We start from the raw sequence: 27,656 nt of genomic DNA on the forward strand, positions 1-27,656 counted from the left end.
CATATACATATATACGTTTATATGCTGAAAACTACATATTAATTTACCACTAAATTTAATCCGATTTACAAATCATAAATTTTACAGTTTTCCAAATGTGACGTCAACACCAACTACTCATTTTTGCATAAGCTACAGAAGCAAATATAAATACACACACACACTTCTACATCTGAACCGAACCGACAGTGATCGAGTGGAAAATGAATGCGTTCAATCAACCGCCGATCGGACGGACGAACGGACGGATTGTGTAGACCGGGTGCAAGGCGTTGACGTAATAATCCAATAGCCCGGCTGTAATTTGTGGCAGGTTGTTGCAAATTTTCACTTGCTACACTTATTCCATATTGATTTTCAAACACATACGTGTATACACACCTGTATATGTATGCGCGTACATACAGTCATAGTTATGAAATTTTTGAAGTGTGGATTCGACAAGCTCCGTAGTTGCGCTGAATGCTGATTTGATTTTGCTCGTGTTTGGTTACTTTTATTTTTATAAGTAAATTTTTACTCACATTTAAGTATGTAGATGAAAGTGTGAGCTTAAAATTTTTATAGCTTCATTTATGAATTTTTTATGACGTGGGAGTGTAAATTTCACTTAAGCGTCAATTATTTTGATTTTGTAAACTTTTCGCATAAAAGGTGTATCTGAAATGTGTGTCACTCAAAGTGAAAATAAATTGTGTTGCAATTGTAATGGAAGTACATGTTTGTGTATTGTACGAGTATAAGGATGGCAGGGATGATAAAGTAATAGTTAACCTCGATTTTGAAGATATTCAAAAGTGGTATGAAAATCAGAAACGAGGACAAAGGTAAATTTTAGTAGGCCTATTAATTTTGAATTGTCGGCCACCGTAGCCTGCACGAAACCCGGTGCATGAGACAGCAAATGATAGAGAGAGGTTATTTCTAACAGCGGTCGCCTCTTTGGCAGCCATTAGCACACCTCCGAGTGTATGTGTTCCGTTCGGAGGCGGCATGAAAGTGTAGTCTTGCCATTTGAAATTTCAGCAAGTTTTCTTCACTGAAATCATATGACTGGTAATAAGAAATAAAAGGGTGGGTAATGGGTTGTTTCAACACATTTTATTTTAACACCGACAGCTATTTCACGCTAAAAAGAGTAGCAGCATCGCAAAATGCAGTATCATTACATAACGGTTTGAAATTTATTGTTTTAGGCTTAAACAATGTTTCGTAATATTGAAAACATACTTAATACGAAACAGTGCAAAATTTTTCAAAGAATTATCAGTCAAGATAATGTACGATGTATGTATGTATATTTACACAACCAATTCTCATTTTGCTCTCTTCAACATAAGAAAATTAACTCTGCGCATTAGTCACACCAAACTCAAAATAATTCTGCATAAAAACATGGGCTTATTCTCTAATCAGTTTCAAAGAATTCAGAAACTCAAAGCAAATATCAATCAGATTTTATATCATTTCTCTATTTGGGGTAAAAGAAAATGTCATCGATTTTGTTCAAAAACACGTGGCTGAGTCAGATACCAATGCTTACAATTCCAAGAGATGGGGAGCGAAATAAGAGTAGCAAATGGCTTTGTTTGCAAGTGATTTTGTGTCGATCTGTCTCAGTATTTTCTACAATGGTAAAAATCAGGTATGGTGCCGTGATTGAATTTTGTTTTTGGAAGGTAAAAAACCGTGAAAAACGACCTAGTTTGCAAAAGAAAAAAATTTGTTTTCATCAGGACAATACGCCAAAATCCATTAATTGAAGTGAAGGAGAATCCTCCGTATTACCAGATTTGGCTCCTACCGACTTCCATCTGTTTGCAGGCCAAAAAAATTTCATGCATGGAAAGAGCTTTTCATCAAATGGCTACTAGTAACTGTGGAAGCGTATTTTACAGCCCTTTCAGATTATGAAATCAGAGATAGAATTCATAAATTGGAATCTCGTTGGAACAAGTGCATTGATGTTCAAGAATACTATACTGAATAATGCAGTGTATTTAAAACCATAAAACTTATTGGACAACCTAGTATCCGATTGTGTTTTCAATGCGTAAATATTTTTTTTTCTTGAATATAGATACCAATTTTTTCATCAATTTGGAAGAGAAATGAAAACAAACTTTTTGAAAAAATTGTTGTATTGTTAGCTGTCAAAATAAGGTTCTTTAAGGGTACTTGCGAGTACCGTGTAGTCACCGGTCATCCTCCTCTATCTACTCAATGGGTTAAGTCCAAAGGGAGACGGATATTAGGTGAGTGGATTTAAGGAACAATGTGAATAGGTGATTAGTATCGTGCGGGGTACTTTCATATGCCGGACATATGTTGAGTACATCAGGGTCGATTCTGGATAGGCAGCCGGATCTAGGTGCCGGAATGACTCGAGTTTTTCCTATCCAAGGACTGCTGACTCAGCGAACTCGCCCTGTGTAGTGCGCTGAACCTCACCGCTCAGGGCACACTTTATGAATACACTTTGTGTGACGTACGCAAACATTACAGATTAGGGGCTGATTCATTTGTATTATCTATGTAGTACATACAAAACTGCAGTGGGCTTTAATAGATTGGAAATAGCTCTTTATTGTATGAAGGTTTTTAATAGTATGAAGAAATATTTTTAATAAAAATAATTTTTTTATTTGTAATATACCCAATAACCGACACTTCGACTTAAAATATCTCTATATGTTTTATAAGTGGAAAAAAATACTAGTCATATCGACTGCCACTAGTACCTTAAATGTATTACATCAGATTCTATTTAACCTAGATATTCCCTGCGTCAGGTTATGAATTGGTTGAAAGCCAAATTCTTTCAGTAAATTTTCCGAATTACCGATAAATTTCGGAACATCTGCAACAGGTGCATTCTTTATTTCATTCGGATCTATTTGCTCTCGATGAAAGATATGCAGTGTTGCCTTTGCCGATGCAATACAGTTACAAAAGATATGTATACTCTGTGGTTTCATTATCCTTCAGATAGAGTTTGCAATTTACCTCATTCCCAATTTGAATTTTTGAAAGAATTGAATTTTTTGAGGTGGTAATTTAGGAGATCTGTCAGAAAATTTACTATTTTCCTGATGTCTACTTTACGCATTTTATGCAGTTCCCTAGTACAGGTAAAAGATTTTATAAGCCTTTTGGCTCGACGGAGTTCTTGTAAGACTTCCCAATGGGTAATTATTTCAGTATTCTCCAAACTATAGTATTTATCCTGCATTTAGCAACGTCTTAAATACTTTCTACTCTATTTTGAGTAAGACACTTCTGTCAGTCTATAGATCTGTTTTTTAACGATTTAAAGCTGGTTATTTTTAATTTGTCCTGTATGAAGGAACATTTTATTTTTACCAATTTTTTCTACCTTCTACCAGAATAAAAATAAAAATGAAAGAAGATTATTTTGTAATAAAAAAATGTATGCTTTTTCTTATAAAAGCAATGTTGCTTATAAAAATGCTCTTTTTTCTCATAAAACACTTAACATAAACATTTTTTCTTATGATAATGTAATTTTTCTAATATGTAAAAATTAAAAGTATAACAAATAAAACATGAGAGGTGATAATGTAATTTTTCTAATATGTAAAAATTAAAAATATGACAAATAAAACATGAGAAGTGAGTTCCGCGAGGTTCCGACGCATTCCGAAAAATAGTAAGGTAGGATAACTTTCAAGAAGAATTCAGAAACAACAAACATTATGTAGTATGATCGAGTTTTACTCAACTTTTCCAATGTGCAGGCCATTTAAATAAGACTTTAAAAATAAAAAAATAATATCTATGACCAAGAATACTTTCGGGATTTTTTTAAAGGAGGTGCAAACTTTCATTTACTTTTGATTTCATCAAATACGGAGACATGAGCCACCATTTTGTATTACTCTGTAGCCGCAGATTCAGCGGTAGCGGCGGTACTGTCGCTCAAGTCGCATTGAAAGTTTCCAATACAACAGTAACATGAAACAGAAAAGTACTTGACAAAACTGTCATTGCCTCTCGTGGGCTATTAGAAACTATTTTGTACTGTTTTGATATTTTCACTTTTAAGCAACTTGCCTACATTTCTCACTCATACACTCACACACAACATAAGTAGCAAGCAACCAAATCTGCCGAAATGAAATGTTTTCTCCCCCCAAATTTAGCTGACATGTTAACAAAATTGTTTGCCATATTAACATTTGGATTATAGCGTGTTGACACATTCCAAGCTATGCATTCGAAAATATTAATAAACGCTGTATCAACACTTTCCAAAAATTTTACAAACCAAAATTCTGCGTAACTACACACCTAAATAGGCAGCCATTGAAAGCAGCAATAAAAAGAAATATGAAAAATTAAAAATGTGGACAAACAAGCGGGAAGGTGGAAGATGCATCTAATCACAAAATTTATAGGAAAATATTTAACACAAAAAATGAAAACGACGGCCAACTAGTTTACGCCATCGTCATGCGTTAAGCTCTTGACCACAGCATGAAGGTGATGCACTCATTTAAAGCTTTAAGAACGGCCAATCGCCAACAAAAACGGGTGTTTTTTTAATGTTTGAAAACTAGTTTACAAGTTGTGACTTTTTGATTTCCCACGTCAATATTAATCATATATGTAAGTGTTAAATGCTTCCGTTAAGGCAACATGCCATAATTTATCGGGGCGAACTTTTGGTGCAAGAAATTAGTCGTCGAAGTCAAGTGATTTTGACTATTTGGACCACTTCTTGTAATGTTGCGACGAATGGGTTACGATAGATGACTTGGAAGCCATCATATGGTGCATTGTTTGCGAGATAAGGCCGGTTGAGCTGCAAAAGTGGTGCAAAATTTGACCGATCTTATAGTCGTTGCCGAGGTAACCATTTGACTGAAATTTTTTTTTAACTTCAAATGCCATTAACCTTGGAAGCTAAAAGTCAATATTGGTAATTTCATTAATTTATTTGTTTTAAAAATATATATATATTTACAGTCTGTGCCAGAAAAAAAGGAACCGCGATTATTCATGAAGTTTAAAAAATATATAAATAAATATTTTTTATATAAAAACATGTACAAAACTACTCAATAAGTATAGCCTGGCATCTTCTTCATGCTTTGAACCAGCTTTTCTGCGTACCTCGTCGACAAACAGGACTAGATTTCGCGAGCTTGACGAACGAGTTGCTTGAAATCATGGGCTGGCCTTCCCGCAAGATGCGTTTTCATAGTTTCCAACACATTTTCAATGGGGTTGGCGTCTGGGGATTGGGAAGGCCAGTCCAATATTGTGATGCCATTTTCTTGTTTAAGTTTTTCTCAATGTATTTTTCTGAGAACAGTGGTGTTGATGATGTGGGACGGTAGGATATGTTCGCCTCCTTCAGTCGACGTTCGATGGTGTGCTACTCACATCTCCTCCCTTTTTAGCAAGCACTGATAGTGCTTGGCGTAGTACCAAGAAGGTTCCCGCTTAAAAAGTTGGACGGTCATCTTATCCTGCTTTTTTGTCATCACTCGCTTCAAGCCACTCTCGTATAAGTCAGCAACATTTTTGTGCACCTTATATCGCAGATATCGCTTTTGCAGCCGCGGCGTAAGATAATTTCATAATTTCGGCACTTTCGAATGCGTGCATAAAAATACCACCTCAAAATGCTTTGCGTACTTCTCACTCATTTTTGTTTGGATGCGGGATGTTTACGGGAAAGTTTCGAACGACACTAATCTGAGTTAGCACTGGCGTCCTAGCGCAAGAGTGGGAATATTATGCAGGAAAAAGCAGAACGAAACATATCTTGAAGTTACAAAAAAAACTGGTTATTTTCTTTTTACACAGACTGTATATACTTGTATCTATAATAATTAAATAAATAATCTCTAAAAGGTAACCCGTTGGTAGTTGATACGATTATTTGAGACGTTCATGCGTGAATTAGTGAATGACAAGTAGAAAAGAAAGCATACACATCGCGACAAATGATTTAACGCTTTCCCACAAAAACAAAAAACAAACAAAAAAAAAAAACAATGAAGGCGGAAAAATACAAAATTCGATATAGCTTAGAAAGGAATTAAATTAGAGGAATTAAGTACTATATTTGCAATTTATTTTTTTAATGTGATTCTTCCATTACATTGATAATTTTCTGTCATGTATGCAGAGACGGAAAAAGAAATTTGGGGAATGCAGCTGAAGTGACAGCTGGATATAAATCCGGGTCGTGTCGATATCGAAGAACCGACTGTCATGGGAACGAAAAAAACCTTGTTCTCAAATCTCAAGTCTTGCAGTTATTTGGTATTGACAACCCCATTTTCTTGTGGTCAAATATCCACTTCGGGTAACCTGTTTCAGGTTAAGTATGCTCGTCCACGTGAGTTTCGGACTATTTTTCTTTTTTACTTTGTTTTTGATTTCTGTAATCAGTTTCCTTTGAAAATATGGAGGGTTGACCCCGGTTTTCTATTCCAATGGTTGCGCTGCTATCTTTAGTTGCACGCTGCAATTGCCAGATATATGGCCGTTACCCTAGTAACACGATTATATTGTGAGCGAAGACGGACGCCTGCTATAGGCGCTACTAACATGTGGTCAAACGCTGCTAGGTGTATCCTTTTAAGCTTTGGTGCTCACCATTGACCGTATCGGCTTGGGAGACCCTAGTGGTAGCTACGCTATCGCCGATATCGCTCTCAGTATCATTAGAAAGTGCAATACCTCATTGTGGCAAGATAGCAATCCCTCAAAGGAGACCATACGCCCTATACTCCACTCGGAGTTAAAGAATATTATATCTATATAGGTATATATTATATTTATATATAATTCCATGAAATGCAAATTACCGCAATGTCAAACGGTAACTTACAGCTGTTATAAAGTGAGTAACATAATGATAGGGTCACTGCATATTGTTTTTAATTATTATTCGTTTCATAAAATCTTATTTCATTCTATAACCAAAAAAACACCAAAAATCCAACTTCGAACTGTGTGCAAAGTTTTTAAACATTCATTAAATATCCATCAACATTTTACACTTTATTTCAGAACTTTTATAAAATTTTCGGATAAGCAATTTTGTAGCCTATTAAATTGGCTCAAAAATCTCATTCATTTTTGATAATTTTTTTCTGATGGTGTTGCGTATTTTTCTGTATAAAAATATCCCGCTATATGGAAAAAATTTTTAACAATGTTAGGTTTATATAATTTACCTAGTAAATTTATTTCTCTGCCAAAGAAAATAACTCAGTCCTATCAAATAGATATGCAACAAATAGATAAATTGTTGAAGTTCACTTCAAATTGAATAATATTTGACAAATCACGTTCTCTAGCAAAGGATTTTGGGTAAAATAAACATCAAAAAACTTTAGTAAAAGTGTAGGTAATATATATTATGTGTTTCTTTTCATAAATCGCGTAGTCATTGATGTCGTTTTCTCTTTTTCTTATCGGGAAGCTAAATGTTTGTTTTGTTGCTAAAAACAAGAAATCGATACTAAAAAGTGTATGCAATAGTTCATCATTAGTGCATTCATGATGGCGATATGCACAATTGAAAGCATACTCACGTTAAGCATCCACATATACAATCCGCGTCAAAAGAAAGTGTACACCAAATATTGACAAGTTTCGACTTTCAAATAAAAATATATTTCCCAGTACCTAATTTTCAAACTTTCTGCTTAGAATATTTAGAAAATCTTCACTGATTTTTGAGATTTTTTGGTCGCGGTCTTGTGCATTTCCCCATTCAACGTCTACTCCACATTTTTTTATATGAAAGAAACACCTGAAACCATCAGCAGAAATTTTTTTTTAAAATTAACGCGATTTTCGAACCACTTGAAACTAAAATTGAATGAGATATAAAATTGCGTACATGAAAATTTTTCAGAAATTATAAGTAAATGTTTGAATATTTTATGAAGTTTTGCCAAATGTGTACACATTTTTTACAAAGTTCGAAACTTTGGTTTATATGGTCTTTGATGAATATGAACTATATTTTTATGAAAAAATAATTGAATTACGAAATATTTAAATAAATAGGCGACACTTATCAATATGTGGTGTGCACTTTATTTCCTACAGGGAACTCTACCATAGACTTAATTCATCAGCTGAAGCACTAGGCCAAGTATTTTATCAAATTTAGAATACAATTAGATATTTACACCTTTTTCGATGCTTATTTGTGTGTTGACAATGCACACATACTACCAAATGTAACGCAATTTTGCAGAAAGTCGGAGAAGGCTTTTGCAAGCCAGCGAAAAATGCTATTCAGCCAGCTTCTCGTATCGGCTGTTTTTTAATGAACTTGAGAACGTGAAATGATAATACAAAACAGAAAAATTTCTTGGAATGATTTTTTTATCTGAACGAGCAAAATAAATTTCGACAATTTGGGAGTATTGTTCTATTAAACGATTCATGACGACATGCCAAATTTTACTCAACAGAAATGTCAATACAGTTTGCCATTCTCAACTGTCAAGCCATATTTATTGTTATCCAAAGCTCTCATTGGCGCTTATACCCTTTTTTGGTGTTTGACCGAGCTCCTCCTCTTATTTGTGGTGTGCGTCTTGATGTTGTTCCACAAATGGAGGGACCTACAATTTTAAATCGACTCTGAACGGCAGACCTTTTTTATGAGGACTTTTTTTATGGCAGAAATCCAAAGCTCTCAGGCATCTAAAAAAACTCCCGACATTTGAAAAATAATTAAACAAAAAAAATTGCCTTTGTAATTAGTTATTTGAATTACTTATATGTATACTTCAAGGCTTTCAATTTGATCTAAAGATGTCTTGCTTTAGTGTAAAACCCACTATTAAGCGCCAATAGCATTTTATTTGGCAACAAGATTCGTCTCACGTGTATTTGGGATTTACGATAAGCACACAAATTTTATTTTGTTCGAACAACTGCCAAGCAAACCAATGACATTGCAAATACTTGTGAGAAATTTAAGTGAATAAACAAATAAATAAGTAACTACATACATATGCATGTTTGCATGTATGTAGCCACTATTGTGCGCCCACAAACACACACACTTGCATATAGATTTCTACTTTCACCAATGACTGTGAAAAAAAAACGTGACTTATGCATCTAAACGAAGAAATAATAAAAATGCTTGAGAAAAAGAAAAACTACACACAAATCTACAATAGTTGTGGATGACTATCAAATGACTCACTTGCATTTCGGCCGACAGATGCCTGCCAATGACCAGCTAACAACATTTATTTAAATTAATTAATAAATAAAAACTTAATCAAAGCTAAATAATTTTAATGTAAGAGCTAATAAATTTGCCTTGGACTGCGTGCAGGCAGTAAAAAATTTTACGATGATACAATTAGCAATAACAATGCAACACTAACTACACATCAGTAAGTGTGGAGGGATGTGGTGTACGCTGGTTGGTCTGAGTGAAGCTGCATGTTGCAAGTGCAATCACTTTTGCTGTTTTTGTTTATGCAGTTCCATTAAGTAGTCATTTGTGCGCTTTTGTATGTGCTTCGCTGTTCGTTAGAGTTAAAGCTAAGAGAGCTGCAGCTTCAGATGATGCACTGTGGATGTACAGGGATTTGCATCGTAGACTGGCTGACAAGCACGTCAACCTGTCAACTAACAGCGACAACAAGCTATATATGACCAACAACAAACAATACCCAATACCTATGCTGTGCAGCTGAGAAACTGATGAAAAGTTATGCACGAGTACAGATGGGTGTGTGTAGAGGTGTATGTGTAGATTAATTGCATATATGCTTATAGGCTTTTTGTGCCTTTGTGAGTGTCAAAATAATTTAGGTGAAGTAAACAGAAACATCCAAATTCCCCACCTTGCAAACAACGACGCTTGCGTGGGTTTAATGACACGCTGCCTAAGCTGTTCACTGATTGTCAGAGAGGTGTGTTGTCCTCGTTATCGTGCAACAATGTAGCCAAAGCCAATTTTTATTTGCATACCAGCTGCCATTTGGCATGCAAATATTTGCACTTGTCAGACGCACACGAGGCTTAAGATATTTGCTCGGAACAGTTTTTTTGTATGTTCCATAAGCTGTATGCGTATTTCTGTCGTTATTATAACCTATTTGCATCTAAATTATGAAAGTTTTACATAAAATTTAGGCAGTGGTTTATGCGTAGCTAAAGGCAATGGAAAACTAGTCGAGTAATAACACAAAAAAAAAAAAAAAAAAGGAATTACAAGCATCACTTCAGATGTGTTTACACGTTCATTGTTTTGATGTACAAACAGCTCGACACTATACTCTGTTATTCTGAGACACTATGCTCTGTTATTCTGAGTAAGGAAAAAAATGTTAGGTCCCAAACACCATTTAAAGGCTATTATTTTAATTACACCATTTATTGTACATTACACTATTTATTTATTGATGAAAATTTACCATATGGAAATTATTTTGCTAAATACATATACAACTAAAAATTATTGGAATAATATTAAATTGATACAGTTGAGTATTTATAATTGTTAATAAGGCCAAATTTATTCAAGTTCGTTGCTTAAGTCTTTTATTATTAATTTTGTTTGACAAAAAAACTTCCCATTCAATCACAGTGCCATTATTGCATTAATTTTCATAGAGTACAAAATAAACAATGCCTAGGCGAGGCGACTGGAAAAAAAATTTCACAATGTGGGTATCAAATTTGTGGTCCAAAGATATTTATGAATAAAATTGCTACATATTTTTAATATAACATAGTAGGCTCTGGTATCTAGGACTCTTTGTTTGTATTTAGATACAAGCACTATTGGATATCTAATAAATGATAATAATAATAAAAAAAATTATTATACAAATTAATACAATCCTATTGGATCTGTCCAAACCCTATGTAAAATCTGTCGTCGAATCTCAAAGTTTTTGGATTCTGTCATGTAGTTTTTCGCCAAATAACGATTTAGGATTCAAGAAAAAAGGTAGAATAAGAAAATTTCATTTCTAATATCTGGGGAACCCATATACCAGTCAAAACAAGAGAGAACAAGAAAAAAAGTGTTTCCTAATAGCGGTCGCCTCTCGGCGGACAATGGAAAACCTAGGAATGTGTTCCTGCTCCTTATAAAAACCATTTGCTGTTCGGAGTCGGTTTAAAACGCCACATATAAGAGGAGGAGTTCCGCCAAACACCAGTATTTATGTATTTATTTTATTTTTTATAAAATTTTAATTAAAAAACTAATAACAGTTCTACAAAAAAAGCTCTATTAAAAATTCAAAAAACGGACAAAAAAAAATTAATTTAAATTTTAATCTTGGTTATTTATAAAATATAACGCATTTTCAAACGCTAAAAGGCTGTAAAAAATTTTACAAATCATAAATGGTAAAATTATTCAGGTTTGAGTCAAATCTACGCAATTTTTTTAGACATAAAATCGTTGCTTTTCATTTGCTAGCTACAAAATTTGTCTCTCATGAGAAACCTAAAATAGCCTCACATCATTTCTTCGTCCAAGAAACCTTGGTAACGTTACGCTGGAAACCTGCGTAATATATTCAAAGTATTATATTCACAGTAGACGATAGTCGCTGTAAGTGCGAAGGCATTTTGAACCCTACCTCACCCACCAAAAAAAAAAAAAAAAAAAATGGTGTTGATCGGTAGTCTGCATAACTAGCAGTAATCACTATTTGTTTATTTGGTGATTCAATCCTAACACAGCAAGAGTAAACCTTATGATTAATAGTGCTAGCGTGGTAAAATTTTTAAATATATTTTAAGTTACATACTCGAGGAAAAACAAATCAAGTTAAGATTACTTATTAATCAGTTATGAATTAAAATTATCTCTCTTAGTGCTAATATATCTCTGAAGCTCGCGTCTAACTGTGTTCATACTACTACAGATACTAAATCTTGGGGAAGAGAATTCCAAAGTCGAGTCAAATGCACCAAGAACTGTCTTTCTAACATTACTGTTTTGTAGTTTTGAGGTGGAAATCAGGTATAAAACTTTACAAGAATTTGGAACACACCACAGCAGCCGACAATATTTCGAAATTAAACACTTTCAAGTCGCGTTGTGTAATATCTTTTTTTTCAGATTTTTTTCTGCTCATATGTGATTTTCCCACATTTACCACGCTTACTCGCCGCAAAAGCCAGCTAGCTTGGCCCTTATTTACAATAAGCACATACACACATACATAACAGGTAATCAAATATTGCAATAAACGCCTAGCACTTCCGCCAAATTGTTCCAATTTTCGATTTTAAAACAATTTAATGCAATAAATGAAAGAAAAAATATTAAAACATACATACATATTAATATGCTCATATATGAATGTATGTATTTATGTATGTATGTATGCATGCATATCAACTCACAAATTTATGTGCATAATTTTGAGTAACTGAAAGATTTTGGATTATGACAATTGTTTCCATTATTTTTCCACAAGGTTGTCAATTCTTTGTTTTTAGTAGATTTCGTTGTATGCTTTTTTGTCAATCAGCTGTTGAGTCTTTCTGTCAGCCATTGTTCAAATGTGCTGCCTTTTCAAATGAGTTGTGACATGCTTTTAACACATTTTGGTTTATTTTGGCTTATTTGTTTACTTTGTGAATGAGCGAGGTTGCATGTGGGAAAGCTTGAAGAATGACATATGCTTTAATCAGATAACTGTCAAATAAATAATTGTGAGAAATTCCCTTTTGCTTAGAATACACGGCGGAGGGATTAATCATACGTAGGTTACATTTTGCAAGAGAGCCTAATTCGCGTAATTTCACTACGTCGAATAACATTTTTCGGGGAGAGGTTGTGTCATTGGATATTCAGGATGATTTTATATACATACTTACATATATACGAGTATATCATCGTAGTAAGATTTTTAGTATACAAATGAATGATTTCAAAAGCTGATAGACAAAAATCGATCTCTGATGGTAATTCTTACGAGACCTATGTATATGTACCGAACAGATTGGAAGCCCCATTTCGTATTTGAAAAAATTTACCTCAAATTCGTATTCAGTGATCTCAAAGCTCCATGTAACGAGTTTCCAGTTAATGTAATAAATTTCAAAAATTGGTCTGCCATTTTAAATTTCACAAAACTTCACGCGGCATTAAAAAGTAATCGCTTTTAAATTGGAAGACTATGACAGATAATTTAAACCTAACCTAATTTTAGGCAGATGAGTGACTCGGTTTGTGAAGCATGACTTATTTCAAATGTAAGATAAAATTTAATTACTAATTCTACATTTTTAGTAATGGGTGTGTTAATAATTATTAACATAATTAACAAGTAAGGAAGTGTTAACCTTGATCCGGACTGAACTTTGTACACTCACACACATTTTAATAAATTTTATTATAATTTAATGCTGGCTGTTAATTTATGGAATTAAACAAACTCGTTGACAGTGAAAATTATAGTTTATAACATCAGACATATGGACGGAAACTAAGTTTTAACAGGTAAAAAGTGGGCGTGGTTTTTATCCGACCTCAATAATATTTACGTTGGATCTATATGAGGTGGGGAGAAATATGTGTTTTAATTTTGGGGAGTTTTATTGCATGTGCATTGACCCCAAAAAGCGCGTGGCTCTTTTTCATCGCATTTAACTTTTTTGTTGTTGGGTTAATCATTTGTATCAAAAGTGAATAATTTTCATACTAAAAATTACCGTTATATGAGAGATGGACGTGGTTATAGATCGATTTCGCTTATTTTTAATACCCACTTATTTTGAACAATGGGTAATAAATCTACCGAGTTTCATTCAAATATATTTAAGTAAGTTAATCTTAAGTGATAATATTAACAAACAATGAATTTAAGCAATCTTGAAGTACTAATGAATTTTAATAATTTAAGAACGAACTGTACAATTTAACAAGCTGTTGTAATTTCTACGTAGATTTGCACAAAAGCAAAACTACCGCTGTCATTATCTTATAAGATCTAATTTGCTGAATGTCTTATAGTAGATAGATTGCAAATAAAGTAAGTTATAAAAAAAAAAATATATATTTTATTTTTCTCGAATTTTAGCGCGCACGGACAATCACATAGACAGACATGGCTAAATCGACTTCTTTTATCATTCTCATTCTCGTATGTATTTATCTATTTGAGAGTAGAATTACTTTATCTATGAGAATAGAATTATGATACTCTTGTGCACAAATGCGCGCGTGTACAAAAATTAAAAATCAATTATTTGATCTCGATGCATAAATTGAGTGCACCCAATGCTTATTTTTACTTATACTTCTAATTTGCTTTCATAGATGTCATATCAATTATTATTGCTATTAAATTTATTTGCCAATGGCAAGCCGCCGAGTGTATTTTCGCCATGAAAAAGCTCCTCATAAAAAAATCTGCCGTTCGGAGTCGACTCCAAACTGTAGGCTCCATTTGTGCAGCACACATCAAGATGCACACCACAAATAGGAGGAGGAGCTCGGTCGAACACATAATATTGTAGAATAGGGTCAATTATGTATTTATTTATTTATATTTATTTGTGTGAAAAACTATTCACACACTTCTACACAGTTTTAGACGCTTATGATATTTTGGGATACTATTTTCTAAACGTTCCTTATTTCCTTAATACCGTTGTTTAGAATTTCAAATAAACATTTCTCTAAGTTTTTTGTTTATAAATTTACTTCCAAAATAATCATTTGTACATATTTTCTATATGTAGAGAAGTGGCTTTATCCTAAGTTAGCTAAGTCTATACTCACTAAACCTTTAAAGTCCTTACCTAGGAATCTAATCAACAGTTTTCTAAAAGTTTTTAAGTTATTTTACGATTGGAATAATAATTTATACATTCTCATATATTATTTTTACTTTAAGGGCGCTAATATTTTTATATTACATTATATTTGTTTCAATGTCTGTCAAAACTTCCAAAGTATTTTAACAATATGCGAAACTAAGGCAAATTTCTTCATGGCCTTTCCAAAATCCATATTGGCTTCAATATTTCACATGAAATTTTTACTAAATTTTTGATATATTGTGCGAAGAGAAATTCAGCCCAGTATTTTTTTTTTGTTTTTATGCTTTGTACTGCATAAAAATAGTGGTTGTTCTATAACGGTCATTTGGAATAAGTTTAAAAACAAAAAAATTAAATTTGGTATATTGTTTGCTTAAAAACATTAGTGGAATATTTGTTAAATAGCCAAAGTATACTTTTTTCTTATAGAGTACGCACCAAATTATTCATCTCTAAAGAACGATGGTCCTGTCTAGAACGCTGCAGAACTGTAAAGTGTTTTGTGACAAGCCCGAACAGAAAACTGTCAAACTTTCTTCTAAAACTTGGAAGAAAAGACGTTCAGTTGATGGTCGGTATTATTACCACCATTGCAATCACTGAGGACCTGATTTGAATGTCTTACTTAGAGAAGGCAGATATCACTGAGTAATTTCTCTGTGAGTGTTCTGCCTTTGCTAGAGCAAGGCTACCAATTTTGGGTTCCATTGTCATGAGAATTCGTAATATTCGGTCTCCCAAACTGGACGATATTTCAAATTTGCCAAAGAATTTAGAAAATTCTCACAGATCTTGCTACTTTTAGGTCTCTATTCTATCCTTTCATCTCTTTCTTTGGCGCGTACACCCTTTTTGGGTGTTTGGACGAGCTCCTCCTCTTATTTGTGGTGTGTGTTGATGTTGTTCCACAAATGGAGGGACCTATAGTTTTAAGCCGATTCCGAACGGCAGATAAATAAAGGGTGTTATTTTTAGAGGTCAGGTTTTCAAGTTAGCACTACTTTTTTCGTAGATGGTCTTTTTGACAGCTGTCACTTGATTTATGCTCAGTTTGGTTTGCCATTTCATAATGAATAGACTTACACCTGAACAACGTTTGCAAATCGTGCAAATTTATTACGAAAATAATGGTTCGGTTCGCCCGACGCATTGAAGGAAATTTTGTTTAGCGATGAAGCTCACTTTTGGTTGAATGGGTATGTCAATAAGCAAAATTGTCGCATTTGGAGTGAACATAATCCACAAGCCATTGCTGAGACGCCGTTACATCCTCAAAAAGTCACTGTTTGGTGTGCTCTATGGGCAGAGGGAATCATTGGTCCATATTTGTTTAAAAATGAAGCCGGCCATAATGTTACAGTCAATGGAGAGCGCTATAGAGCCATGATTAATGACTTTTTCGTGCCTGAATTGGACGATGTTGATGTGGACGACCTTTGGTTCCAACACGACGGCGCTACATGCCATACAGCCAACGCAACAATCGATTTATTGAAGGTAACTTTTGGTGAGCGCATTATCTCGCGCCGTGGACCTGTGGCGTGGCCTCCAAGATCGTGCGATATAACACCGCTGGACTATTTCTTGTGGGGCTATGTGAAGTCGCTTGTCTACGCAGATAAACCCGAGACGGTTGACGTCTTGGAAGAGAATATTCGGCGCGTTATTGCTGACATACGGCCCCAATTGCTGCAAAAAGTGGTCGAAAATTGGGCCTCTCAGCTGGAATTTATTCGAGCCAGCCGCGGCGGCCACTTGCCCGAAATCATTTTTAAAACATAATGGCAAACCCTTATCTTTATAATAAAGCTAAATTCTTGGCCATAACATTAAATTATATACGTTTTATTTCATCTTGAAAACCTAACCTTAAAAAACACCCTTTATTTTCTATGAGGAGCTTTTTCATGGTAGAAATACACTCGGACGTTTGCCATTGCCTACCGAGGGGTGACCGCTATAAGAAAACTACATATATCTACGAACTATTCAGGTGATTCCATGAGTACACAACCTTTTTTGTAAATAACGTTCAATTTGTTTAGAAAAAAGAGAATAGTTTGCTGAAAATGTGTATATACACCATATTTAATCGTTTTTGTTTTCGAAATATTGTAAAGGGTTTTTCAAAAGTAACGCCTAGATGTAAGTAATCAATAATTCCCAGACGGTGCATTTTTATGTCATCTTTGACATTTGTCAAGTGACCAGATGTACAATTTTATACGAATACATAGAAAAATGAAATTATGAAATTGTTCGATCTTTAAAACCAACATATCGCAAAATGAGTGATTTTTTTGGTGGAGAAAATCGTCCAAATCGAAAAATTTTAAGAAACTGATTCTGTCGAGCATAGAAAAAGAACAATTATGCATTCATCGATTAGGATTTTACCTGTAGAACGCACTCATGGTGGACATTTGAAACATGTAATTTTCTACATACAATTGTTAAGAGTCGTATTTTTAATAAAAATAGTGATACCTGAAAGTATCTACATTTTTAGATGCTTTATTTTAAAAAAAACATCTAGACCCGTCTCTTGGACCGTCTTTATTTGTTAGCTCTAGAGGTGTTCATGGGATTTAAAAGTATTTAAAATGTTTAATTTTATTTCGCTATCAGTAAAGATCCACATTCACACTTACCTTGACATTTGGCTGCTGCATTTGTAAGAATGTGGCTATTCCATTGCGCACACGATTCTTGACTCCGCGCACCGTTCCCTTCGACGAACGTATAGTTGATGTGGCCGAGCCACAACGTATATCCTTATAGCCTGCGAAGGCGTCGTCGTGTAAACTTTTCGTTTCATATTCGGAAAAACTTTCCAGATCACCACCGCCAAGATTGGCTGCAGCACCAATATCGAAACTACGAAAATTTTCATGCTCCTTCACATGGAAATTGTAATATTTATCTGCTTCGTATTTGCGCGGCATCGAATTCATTTTCACATCGACAAATGTACCGTTATCCGCGTTTAATACGAACGTTTTATTTGGCAGCGACAATCGTTTATTGTTGTGACTGTTGTTAACGGCAATGTTGTTGCTGTTGTGTTCCTGTAAGAATTTGGCATGATCAACACGAATGTAATCCTGTTCGTTGATGACATCGGGCAAAGGAGTTGTAGTGACATCACCATCACCATCCCCTTCACTGCCACCATCAGCGCTGCCAACACTACCACCATCGCCATATTTCGCCTCGAAATCGTTTGTGGGAAATTTGCGATCGCGTATATCGCGCAACAAAGAATCTGGCAAGAAGGCGCCCAACATTTTGACGTGCGCCGCTGACGCAGTATTGCCGCATGTTTTCGGAGTTGTCGGCGAAACTGATGACTGGCGTATAAATTCGGTGGAATGAAGTGAATCACAGCTGAGTGAGGACGATTCGCTTTCCTCACTATCAGTGAAGCTGCCAGCGCGTGCATGGTCGCCATTTGTATGTGTCTTTGTGGCGGAGCTTGAGGAGCCCAACGCTGATTTCTTAGCGCTGCCATTTAGACGTATTTTAGTGGCCTTCATATGTAATTCCAATTTTGGTGCACTACTACCATTTGTACTGTTCTGTGAAGAGGATTGAGTAGCTGCTTTAAGTTTATCAAGTGTACACTGGAGCTTGCTTTGTGGTGATGGTGTACCTGGTGTGATATTGCCATTACTCTCCAAATCGCTGCCAGTGCCGCTGTCTAGTGTGTCACAAGGTGAAAACTGGCCACTGGACATAACGTAGTATAAATACGAAGGATTTGACACATTTAGTTCGGTGACGGTTGTATTGCCCGATGTAATCGTGTTGTTCGCGTGCCCGTTGTTTGTGCCGTTACTGTTTGCATTGCCGTTGATGATTGCGCCTGTGTTCGAATTCAAGTTTGTGTTTGCATTCCCGCCCGACACGGTTACCGCGCCCGAATTAAGAATTGTCGACGACGCCAATGCGCCCGTCATTGGCGTTGCCGTTACTGAGATTGCTGTAGTTGGCTTCTGCACCATTTTCTCGCTGTTCAAATGTAGATCGTACGCACTTTCACCCGTTGGTTGTGGACGCGCACTCTGCTCTTCAAGTATTTCGGTTATATGCACTGGAGCTATACGATTCAGTTCTTTAGTTTGGCTTGTTTTTGGTTGTTGTTTTTGTTTTTCTTGCACTTGTGCCTCTTTAAGGGTCACCACTGTCACTTGTTTCTCGTTTTGTTCATTCACTTCTTCTGGCTTAATCTGTATCTTCAACACATGCAATTGGGATTGAGTTGCTTCTATTTGATTTTGTGTTAGCGTTTGCGTTGAATTCGCATTTGTCTGATCGTCACTGCGTCTGCGTACAGCGTCTGTTACGGTCAGTGCACTTGCACAATCTGCTTTCGTAGCCTTAGCCGTTGCCGTGGTTGGACTGTTCGCGACAATCGCATTCGCATTCGCGTTCACGTCTGTGCTTTCCAGCTGCTGTTGGACATCTGTATTGCAGAGACTATTACCAGCTTCATGGCGATCACGTTCGCTACCGCTTAGGCCATTCGTACAAATACGTTCAAACGCGTTTTGACCATTTTCAACAACACTAGTCACACAACTTTCGTTGTGATTTATATTAGACGGCGCACTCGCAGTCGCTGCAACAACAAGTGATCCAACATGATCATGATGATCATAATTATTAGTATGGCGATCATGTGCAGCCTCATCACGTTCTTCGTTGTTGTCATGATGATGTTCATCATCAACATTGCACTGTATGATCATCATGCCATGTTGGTTAGTTTGACCATTTACAGTCGGTTTTATTGTTGTCTTTGTATTGGTTGTAGCCGATGTGCTTATGTCTGTGCTCTGTCCATTTTGACTATTTACGCTCGCAACACCTGTGGCCTCAGCAGCGTTAGCGGCAACGGCCACATTTCTATTTACTTGCAGTTTTCCAACAGAAATTCCAGCTCTAACTAAATTATCTTCGTTTCCATTCGTTTCGACCATTTCTTCGGAGTTGCCGGCGCTGCTGCTTTGTTCATTACTAGATTTTCCTCTTTCATTAGCCACTTTCAACAGTAAGTGTGGAAAAGTTGGAACTGCGGTAGAGGTAACAATTGTGTGCTTACTTGTGGTGTAACTAGTTTTTTGATCATTTCCAAACTCACCACTTTGAATGGTAAATGAACGACGAAATGCGCGCTCATCATTTGGATCTTCATTACTACCGGCAACATCATCATTGTTACGTTCGTTATATGGATAATTATGACCATGGTTAACACCAATTCGTGTTGTTGCTGTCTTTGTTGACGCCACCAATTTACTTGGTTGTGGTTGCAACTTAGTGACCACTGTTCTAGTTATTGCCGTTGACGGTGTTGGTGCCATTTGTGTTCTTGTTGTGACTGTATTTTGATAGATGGTGATCTTGCCATTTTCAGCTTTCTGTGACGACCTTAACGTTTCTTGCTGGCAATTGACAATAAGTTGTTGGTGGTGCTGTTGTGTTGCTTGATCTTGGTCAATTACAATAGAGATGCCACGCGCTGAAGGTGCATTTGTATTTATAACAGTTTTCGTTGCCATTATTCCTATTTTCGTTTTCTGGTTGTTTTTCGAAGCTGGTTCTTTCGTTTTTCGCCTTCGATCTTCTCTACTTCGAGTGTGCGTGCATAAAGTCTGACTGTCTTAAATTGCTGTTGTTTACCGGGCAAGTGATTACTTCCTTTGCTACGTCTTCTTTTTCTTGCCCCTGCAAACGTATACACCTTCTTGCGGCCTATGTACAGTCAGTTGGTTTTTGTGACGCCTTTTCCTCGGCAAATTTATTCTTCCGCGTTACCGCTGCGCTTCTCACAACTATCGGCTTGCCTAGTTATTTTTCTGCGACTACTTTGTTCTTCTGCCCGCAAATGTGATCTCTAACACTTTTCTTTTGCTCCTGTGGCTTTTGTATTATGTTTCTATTTCTTCGCTTCTCTGTGGCTGCAAAGTGATTTGCAGTTATGCAATTTGCGGCGTGTAATATAATCGCTGCGACTCCCTAACAGTTAGTTATACACACTTACATACATGCACGATAGTATCTAGAGATTTGTTTGCACTTACAATTTTCTTCATGCACTTCCTTATTTGATGACTTTATAATTTTCTTTGGTTGGTTTCATTGTGGTCTTTTTTCGCTGCAAGAAAACCTTTTGCTGATATTTTCGAATCTTTTTTTTCACTTTAACCGTTTTTTGCAACAAACTTGCACACGAATATTGGTTTTTAATATTTTTGCAAAGTTTTCACTCTTGTTTTTACTTATGTGTTTGTAAGTATGTAGTTTGACGCCTTTGCTGTGAAAATTGCAATTTCGTGTAATTCCAAGTATTTTACGAGTGTCTGTAAAGATAGTGAAAATTTGTTTTGTTAATTTTTAATGATCCCACAAGGCATTTAAAATTAAGTTGTAAAATCGTAAAAATAAAAGCAATTTTGGACAATCATCTAAACTGTAATATTTTTATGGAAAGATATGAACAGGACATGCACTGGCCATGATTTTTTCCCAATTTTCCTGCAAACTATATTAGTAGAACTAATAATGGATTATTTGAATATTTTTAAAAGTTCCCGTTTTACTTTCATCTTATGAGCAAAGGTAAGAAGAAGAACATAGAGATTTCATAAAATTATTGGCTAGAATGACAAAAAACAAATGCGCAATTCAATTTGAAAATTGAGTTGTTAACCGGCAATGCTCGAGTTTGAAACCCGTTGTGGGCATGAATCAAAGAATATTCAAAATACTTTTTCTAATAGCGGCCGGCTCTCGACAGGTAATGGCAAATTGAATTTCTGCCATAAAGAAGTTCCTAAGAAAAAGGTGGCATAGAACTGTAGGTCTCACCAACTGTAGGTCTCACCTCAAATTGGATGAGGAGCTCGGTCAAATACCCAAGAATGAGTTTAAGCGTCGATTAATAAAAAAAATTTAATGAATGAAATAACGAACTGCAATGAATTAAATGAAAGTATTCAATGAGCAAATTAGTAATTTCCATATGTAGCATCGTAGACTGAGCTCCAGCAATTTAGGGAGTTAGGATTTGCCCTTGATAACGGATGCCTGCCATTAGAGGCGACTAAAGCCCACATCTCAGCCTGTCAGTTAAAAGCACTCACTCAACGCTAATTTGCGGAGCGAAACAGGTACAGAAACAACTTGGTGACAATGGGATTACTGTCGTCATTGTGCTCAGAGAAATGGTCTGAATCCATGAAGGGGGCACAATAGATCTTTCAGGTCGCAGTGCTAAATTCCTTAACAGTGCTAAATCCCTAAGCAGTGCTAAATCCCTTAACATTGAGGAGGTCAAACTCCGCGGCACTAAGGCTCCATGTTCAATAGCGTAATGCAAAATGATTATATACCAATACAAAACCCAAAAGAGGTACTATTGTACTACTCGTATTATCAAAGATTCAGATATGATATGATAGGGTGAGTGTGAAAACCGGCGATAGTAGGGTGTTACCTAAGTTTTAGAGGGAACTCGTTTGCGGCTTTATTTATTTCAATCTATTAGCTCGTGGGGTGTTGTTAACAACATTGTATTAAATTTACTGAGTCTTGTGGCACAGAATATTCTTGAAATCAATCACTTTTTGGGGAAAAAAGAGGTTGTCTGTAAAGTCGGTTTACTGACGATAGTTTAACGTGATAACGTCATAAGAAAATACTGATTGAATGGTTGCATTTTTCAAAAGAAAATTTTAATTTTATTTGTTTGATAGATATTTTGTATGGATATAGAGAATCAGTTAACATTAACATAACATAACATAACATAACATAACATAACATAACATAACATAACATAACATAACATAACATAACATAACATAACATAACATAACATAACATAACATAACATAACATAACATAACATAACATGACATAACATAACATAACATGACATAACATAACATAACATAACATAACATAACATAACATAACATAACATAACATAACATAACATAACATAACATAAAAACATAACATTAAAACAACAGGTATTATTAACAAACTTGGTTTTATTTTAAATTCTTCAAGTAAATCAAATTAATAATAATCAATAAGAAGGCATATGCAAATACAAATACGTGAATTTATATATGTACATATGCGCATATACATACACATATACGCTCACTTAAGTAGGAGAGAGCAAGATGTCGAACGTTGCCGTTCGTTTGCTTTGTCGTTCATTCCGCGCTTTCGCTTGCAGTTCATTCAAGGTAAGGGAATGAGCAAGGTAACGACATATGAGCAAGGTAACGGCAATGAGCAAGGTAACACTAATGAGCAAGGTAACGACACACTTTTTCGTGCGTGCAGCCTGTTAAATCGAATTATAAGACGTTATCACGTCAAAAAGGTTTGGTATGAAGAACCTGTAATATTCACATAGCGTAGGCTTTCAATTTAACATTTTGTTAATCACTTGAGAATTGCCGCGATTTGTTCCCAAATGAAATGATAAAGAAGAAACGGAACTTAAATGGAATTTGCAATAGAACAACGTATCTACCACGTATCTATGAAGTGTGTAAAGCTTAGCTCCAGAGCAATATCATAGAAATTCTTCATTCGGCTGATCCGGGTTAATGACTTATTGACCTATAAGAGCTATTGAGAATACACAGAGAAATGGAACGATAACGCAGTACCTATTTTAAGCCAGGCAAATAACCCGGGGATGCATTTGGACGGTGTCAATAATAACTTCGATGATACGCCAAAAGTATGATTGAGCAGATTTTCTAATTTTGAATGAATGGATTATTTTTATTTGACTTTATTTGATATATAAAAATGCAGAATACCATATGTACAGTGAAATCAAAAATAACTATTTATATATATCAAAAGCCAAGTATTCTAATTTTCAAAAGCAATACCCTTTCAAACTAGATTTCTTAACACTTTTAAGTTTACACACTCATGTTTCTGCCACCCCCTTGGGCGTTGTTAAATAATAACATGTCAAAAGGATTTCTAGGCATTATGCAGAGCAATTTGAACGTGGCGTCCAAGTGGATGTAATTTACAGTGATTTATCTAAAGTTTTTGATTCGATTTACCACAAAATCTTAGTTGCTAAATTGGCAATTTGGTGTTTTATTCTATCTTTTTGGAATGGATTAAATCTTATTTGGACGACAGGAGTTCTAGTGTTGTTATTAATGGTATTTCATCGAAACCATTTATTGCCTCCTCTGGCGTTCCCCTAGGTAGCATCTTAGGACCATTATTTTTTATTCTCTTTATAAACGACATTTCCTCGTTCTTCTCTTCAACGAGATTTCTTCTTTATGCCAATGACTTGAAAATTTACTCTGGGGTGAGTTACCTTAAGGACTCAGTATTTTTTTGCGGTCAGAACTTAATAAGTAATGAATCGACTTTTTCATAACATCAAAAAGTTCTGTGAAGTAACGTTTTCTAAGTTGCCCAAGCCACTTATTACCGCGTACCATTTATTTAATACCAGTCTTCAATCGGTCGACGAGATTCAGGATTTAGGAGAGTTTTTTGATTCAAAGCTCAATTTAATTTGCATATAAGTTAGATTATTTCAAAATAAATTGCCATGCTTGCATTTGCTAGGCCGCATTCTTCGCAATTCTCTGACCCATATACACTCAGGATTCTATACTCCTCATCTGTTTGGTCTAAATTGGAATACGCTGCTGTTATCTGCAGATCTTATCGCGCAGTTCATATAAATCGATTGGAGAGAGTGCAGAAAATACTCGTTTAGCTTTGCACTCCTCACATTTTTCTCTCTCGTTGCCAATTAATTGGCTTATTATCATTAAATAACCGACGATATCTTTTGTCTTTTACCTCTCTTTTATCGGATTCAAAATCAATACTCTATATTAGATTGAAGTACTATTTATTGCGAAATAATGTAGCGTAATGTTATTGCAATTCACATTTAAGCGCATTATACTAAAAAAATATATATTTTGTTATTTTTTCTAATGTCAGTACCATTTAACTCTAGACATAAATAAATAATTGCTTTGCTTCTGAGCAGTGAATTCAAAGGTTTGTTCATTTTATTTTAATTTTTTAAATATTTCTTCGATTTGAAATATTTTTTTTTTTGTCATTGGGAAACAGCATTTGGGATGAAGATTATGTAAGAAGATAATAAAAATGAAATGGCTAATTGGACGCTTTATCTGCGTCTTCTATATACATATAACAAAATATCTATATATACACAATTGTAAAGCCTGTGTGTTCCTATGGGGCGCAACTATGGGGTTGCGCCACCCAAAGTAATATAAATATACTTCAACGACGCAAGAATAAAATTCTTTGAGATTTTCTCAACTCACTCCTCAAGATCCCTACAGTCGCCTTACAGTTGACTACTGCACATGATCTGGCATGATGGCTGTTAACTTAAACTATGAAAATATCTTCACAAAATTATCCTTATATTAAAATTGTACTGCTCGTTAGTTTATGTGCTGCAGTGTCAACAAACCTCGTTATGTATTTTATATTGTATCTATATTATGTTTGTATTAAAAAAGAAAAACAGTGTGTTTGTCAGTAGTAAAGTTATACATGGAAAAGTTGAGCACAAAATTTAATAATTTAATGTCGTTATGATAACAAACTTCTCATATATATGAAAACTATTGAAAATGCTCTCCTATGTTTTGTCGCATACGATAAACGTATATGTATTTTAAGATACAAGAACTCAATAAACCGGAAATTTTCGCATTAGTAATTGAAAACTACCAAACACGCCAACTACAATAAAAGAGTCATTAGCGCAAAAGTATGTGTAAGTGCCATCAAAGCATGCACGAAAGTCGTGCCAAAGCATATTAACCAAAGGTTAATGAAGAATCTTCGAAAAAAAGATAAAACATTATTAAAATCATTTGAAAAACTGGTAACGAAGAGATACTAAAATATAATATAATCGCTTACCAATCGAATGCATATTAATTTTTGTATAAACACCTTAAAGCGAACTTGATAGGAATTAATTCTATCAATTCTTGAGAGGGAATGATGAGAAGACAGATATGAGTTTCTATGAATATTTATTCAAATTTGCAAAGGCAAATGATATTTGGAATTACCGATTGTAAATTAAAATAAAATAATAAAATCAGCATAAAAAATACATTTTAGGCCATTAGATAACCGAACATAAGTGAAGAGTTACAAGAAGTCAAAACTAAAATCAATAACTACCACTACGAGGTATAAAAAATGCTGTATAAACAATAAAAATTATCAAACAATTTTAAAGCTCACATAAGTAGGAGCTGCCAGAACTGGCAATATTCACCTTCAAAAATACCTAATAATTTGAACAAGTATATTAAGCCGAGAAGTTGGTTAGCTAATGAGCAGCAGTCGAGCAATTGTCATGCTAATGGACCAGACCTCGTATGTAACCAAGCGTGTTGGGTTGGAAGTCAAATGCATAAATAACGAAATTAAATGCTTGTTTTAGAATAACCAGAGTTGAAAAACAACACAGGCTTGGTGCCAATATTCGAGTATGGTGCCTATATTGGTGTAGGTGAACAGGTGATTTTTGGGTTCGCTTTTATTTTCAAATAAAAAAAAGCAAAAGAAACAAATGGCTAATATTTTGGCTAGTTTGACAAATAACTTTACCGAAAGTTCTAAATATCTCAAAAACCACACCCGTTTTAAAATATCTCGTTTCGGATATTTATCTATAAAACGTTTCCGGTGTGAAGTTTGAAATTTGCTTATTTACTTTGCAATTTCGAGAATTACTGGTTGGTTGAATGACGAATGTGAGTTTTGAAATGAAAATTTGTTTATTTAATATTCACTTTCCTTCGCTTTCCAATGTAATTAAAGGCATCATTAATTGTCCATTGTTACTTAAATGCAGAAGCTTTAATGTTCCGCAGAGGAGTCTTCACAATTTCTACCCTGTCTAAGACTTTATTTGCTAGTACTGCACCCATGGAACTTAATGAGTTAATTAATTCTGATCTTGATTTCACTTTATTATACGTGAAAAATTACATCATTTAAATGTCCACCTTGAACACGTCTACAGGCTGTCATACAAGAATTCAAATTTACAAGGACTCGTTCACAAATTACCGCATTGAGTTCAGCAATATCGATCTGAATTTTGTATTTCTGTTCTGGAATCGTTGTTGGCTTATTCACATAGACTTTACTTGACTTTTTGAAAAGAAAATGGTGAAACACAGTAAAAACTCATCACTTAAAATGTTTATTCTACCTAGGCCAAATACCCAAAAATAGTGTACGCGCTAATTATATATACATATATATATATATATAAATAATTTTCTTCAGCTACAGGGGGCCCATAAACTGTTTTTCATCATTATTTTGTCAGTGACAACTCTTTCGGCCTGGAAATCTTGGCAGAATGTCTGTAATGTAAAGGTTGTCAAAAAAGTCTTGCGGTATTTCCGCAAGCTTGTCTTTGCAAGCTTTTTGGAAAGCTCTTTTCACGTGCTAACACGTGTTTGATTAATTGTTGTTTGTTTTTAGTCGTTCGTGAGTTATAGCGTCGCAAACATGGAGCAAAATAATGAGAAAATACGGCATATTTTACAGTACTACTACGATAAAGGCAAAAATGCATCTCATGCTGCCAATAAAATTTGTGCAGTTTATGGACCCGATACAGTTTCCATTTCCACTACATAACGATGGTTTCAACGTTTTCGTTCTGGTGCAGAGGTGATCGAAGATGCGCCACGGTCCGGAAGGCCTGTCGTCGAAAATTGCGATAAAATCGCTGA

General features: G+C 34.9%; 1 protein-coding gene across 3 annotated transcripts in view; it reads right to left on the reverse strand.

Moving 5' to 3' along the window:
* Positions 1–27,656, reverse strand: part of LOC129238858 (probable WRKY transcription factor protein 1) — a 161,379-nt gene that overhangs the window by 94,324 nt on the left and 39,399 nt on the right. For all 3 annotated transcript variants that reach the window (XR_008581811.1, XM_054874080.1, XM_054874079.1), the window contains exon 2: positions 17,475–21,188. Coding sequence is in view for 2 of the 3 variants with exons in the window: in XM_054874080.1 (XP_054730055.1) it covers positions 17,475–20,387 (2,913 nt within the window). In the remaining variant the exon portion in view is untranslated. The remainder of the gene's footprint in view (positions 1–17,474; positions 21,189–27,656) is intronic.

Source organism: Anastrepha obliqua, chromosome 2 (genome assembly GCF_027943255.1).
Source record: "Anastrepha obliqua isolate idAnaObli1 chromosome 2, idAnaObli1_1.0, whole genome shotgun sequence".
In the NCBI taxonomy this organism is placed as follows: Eukaryota; Metazoa; Arthropoda; class Insecta; order Diptera; family Tephritidae; genus Anastrepha; species Anastrepha obliqua.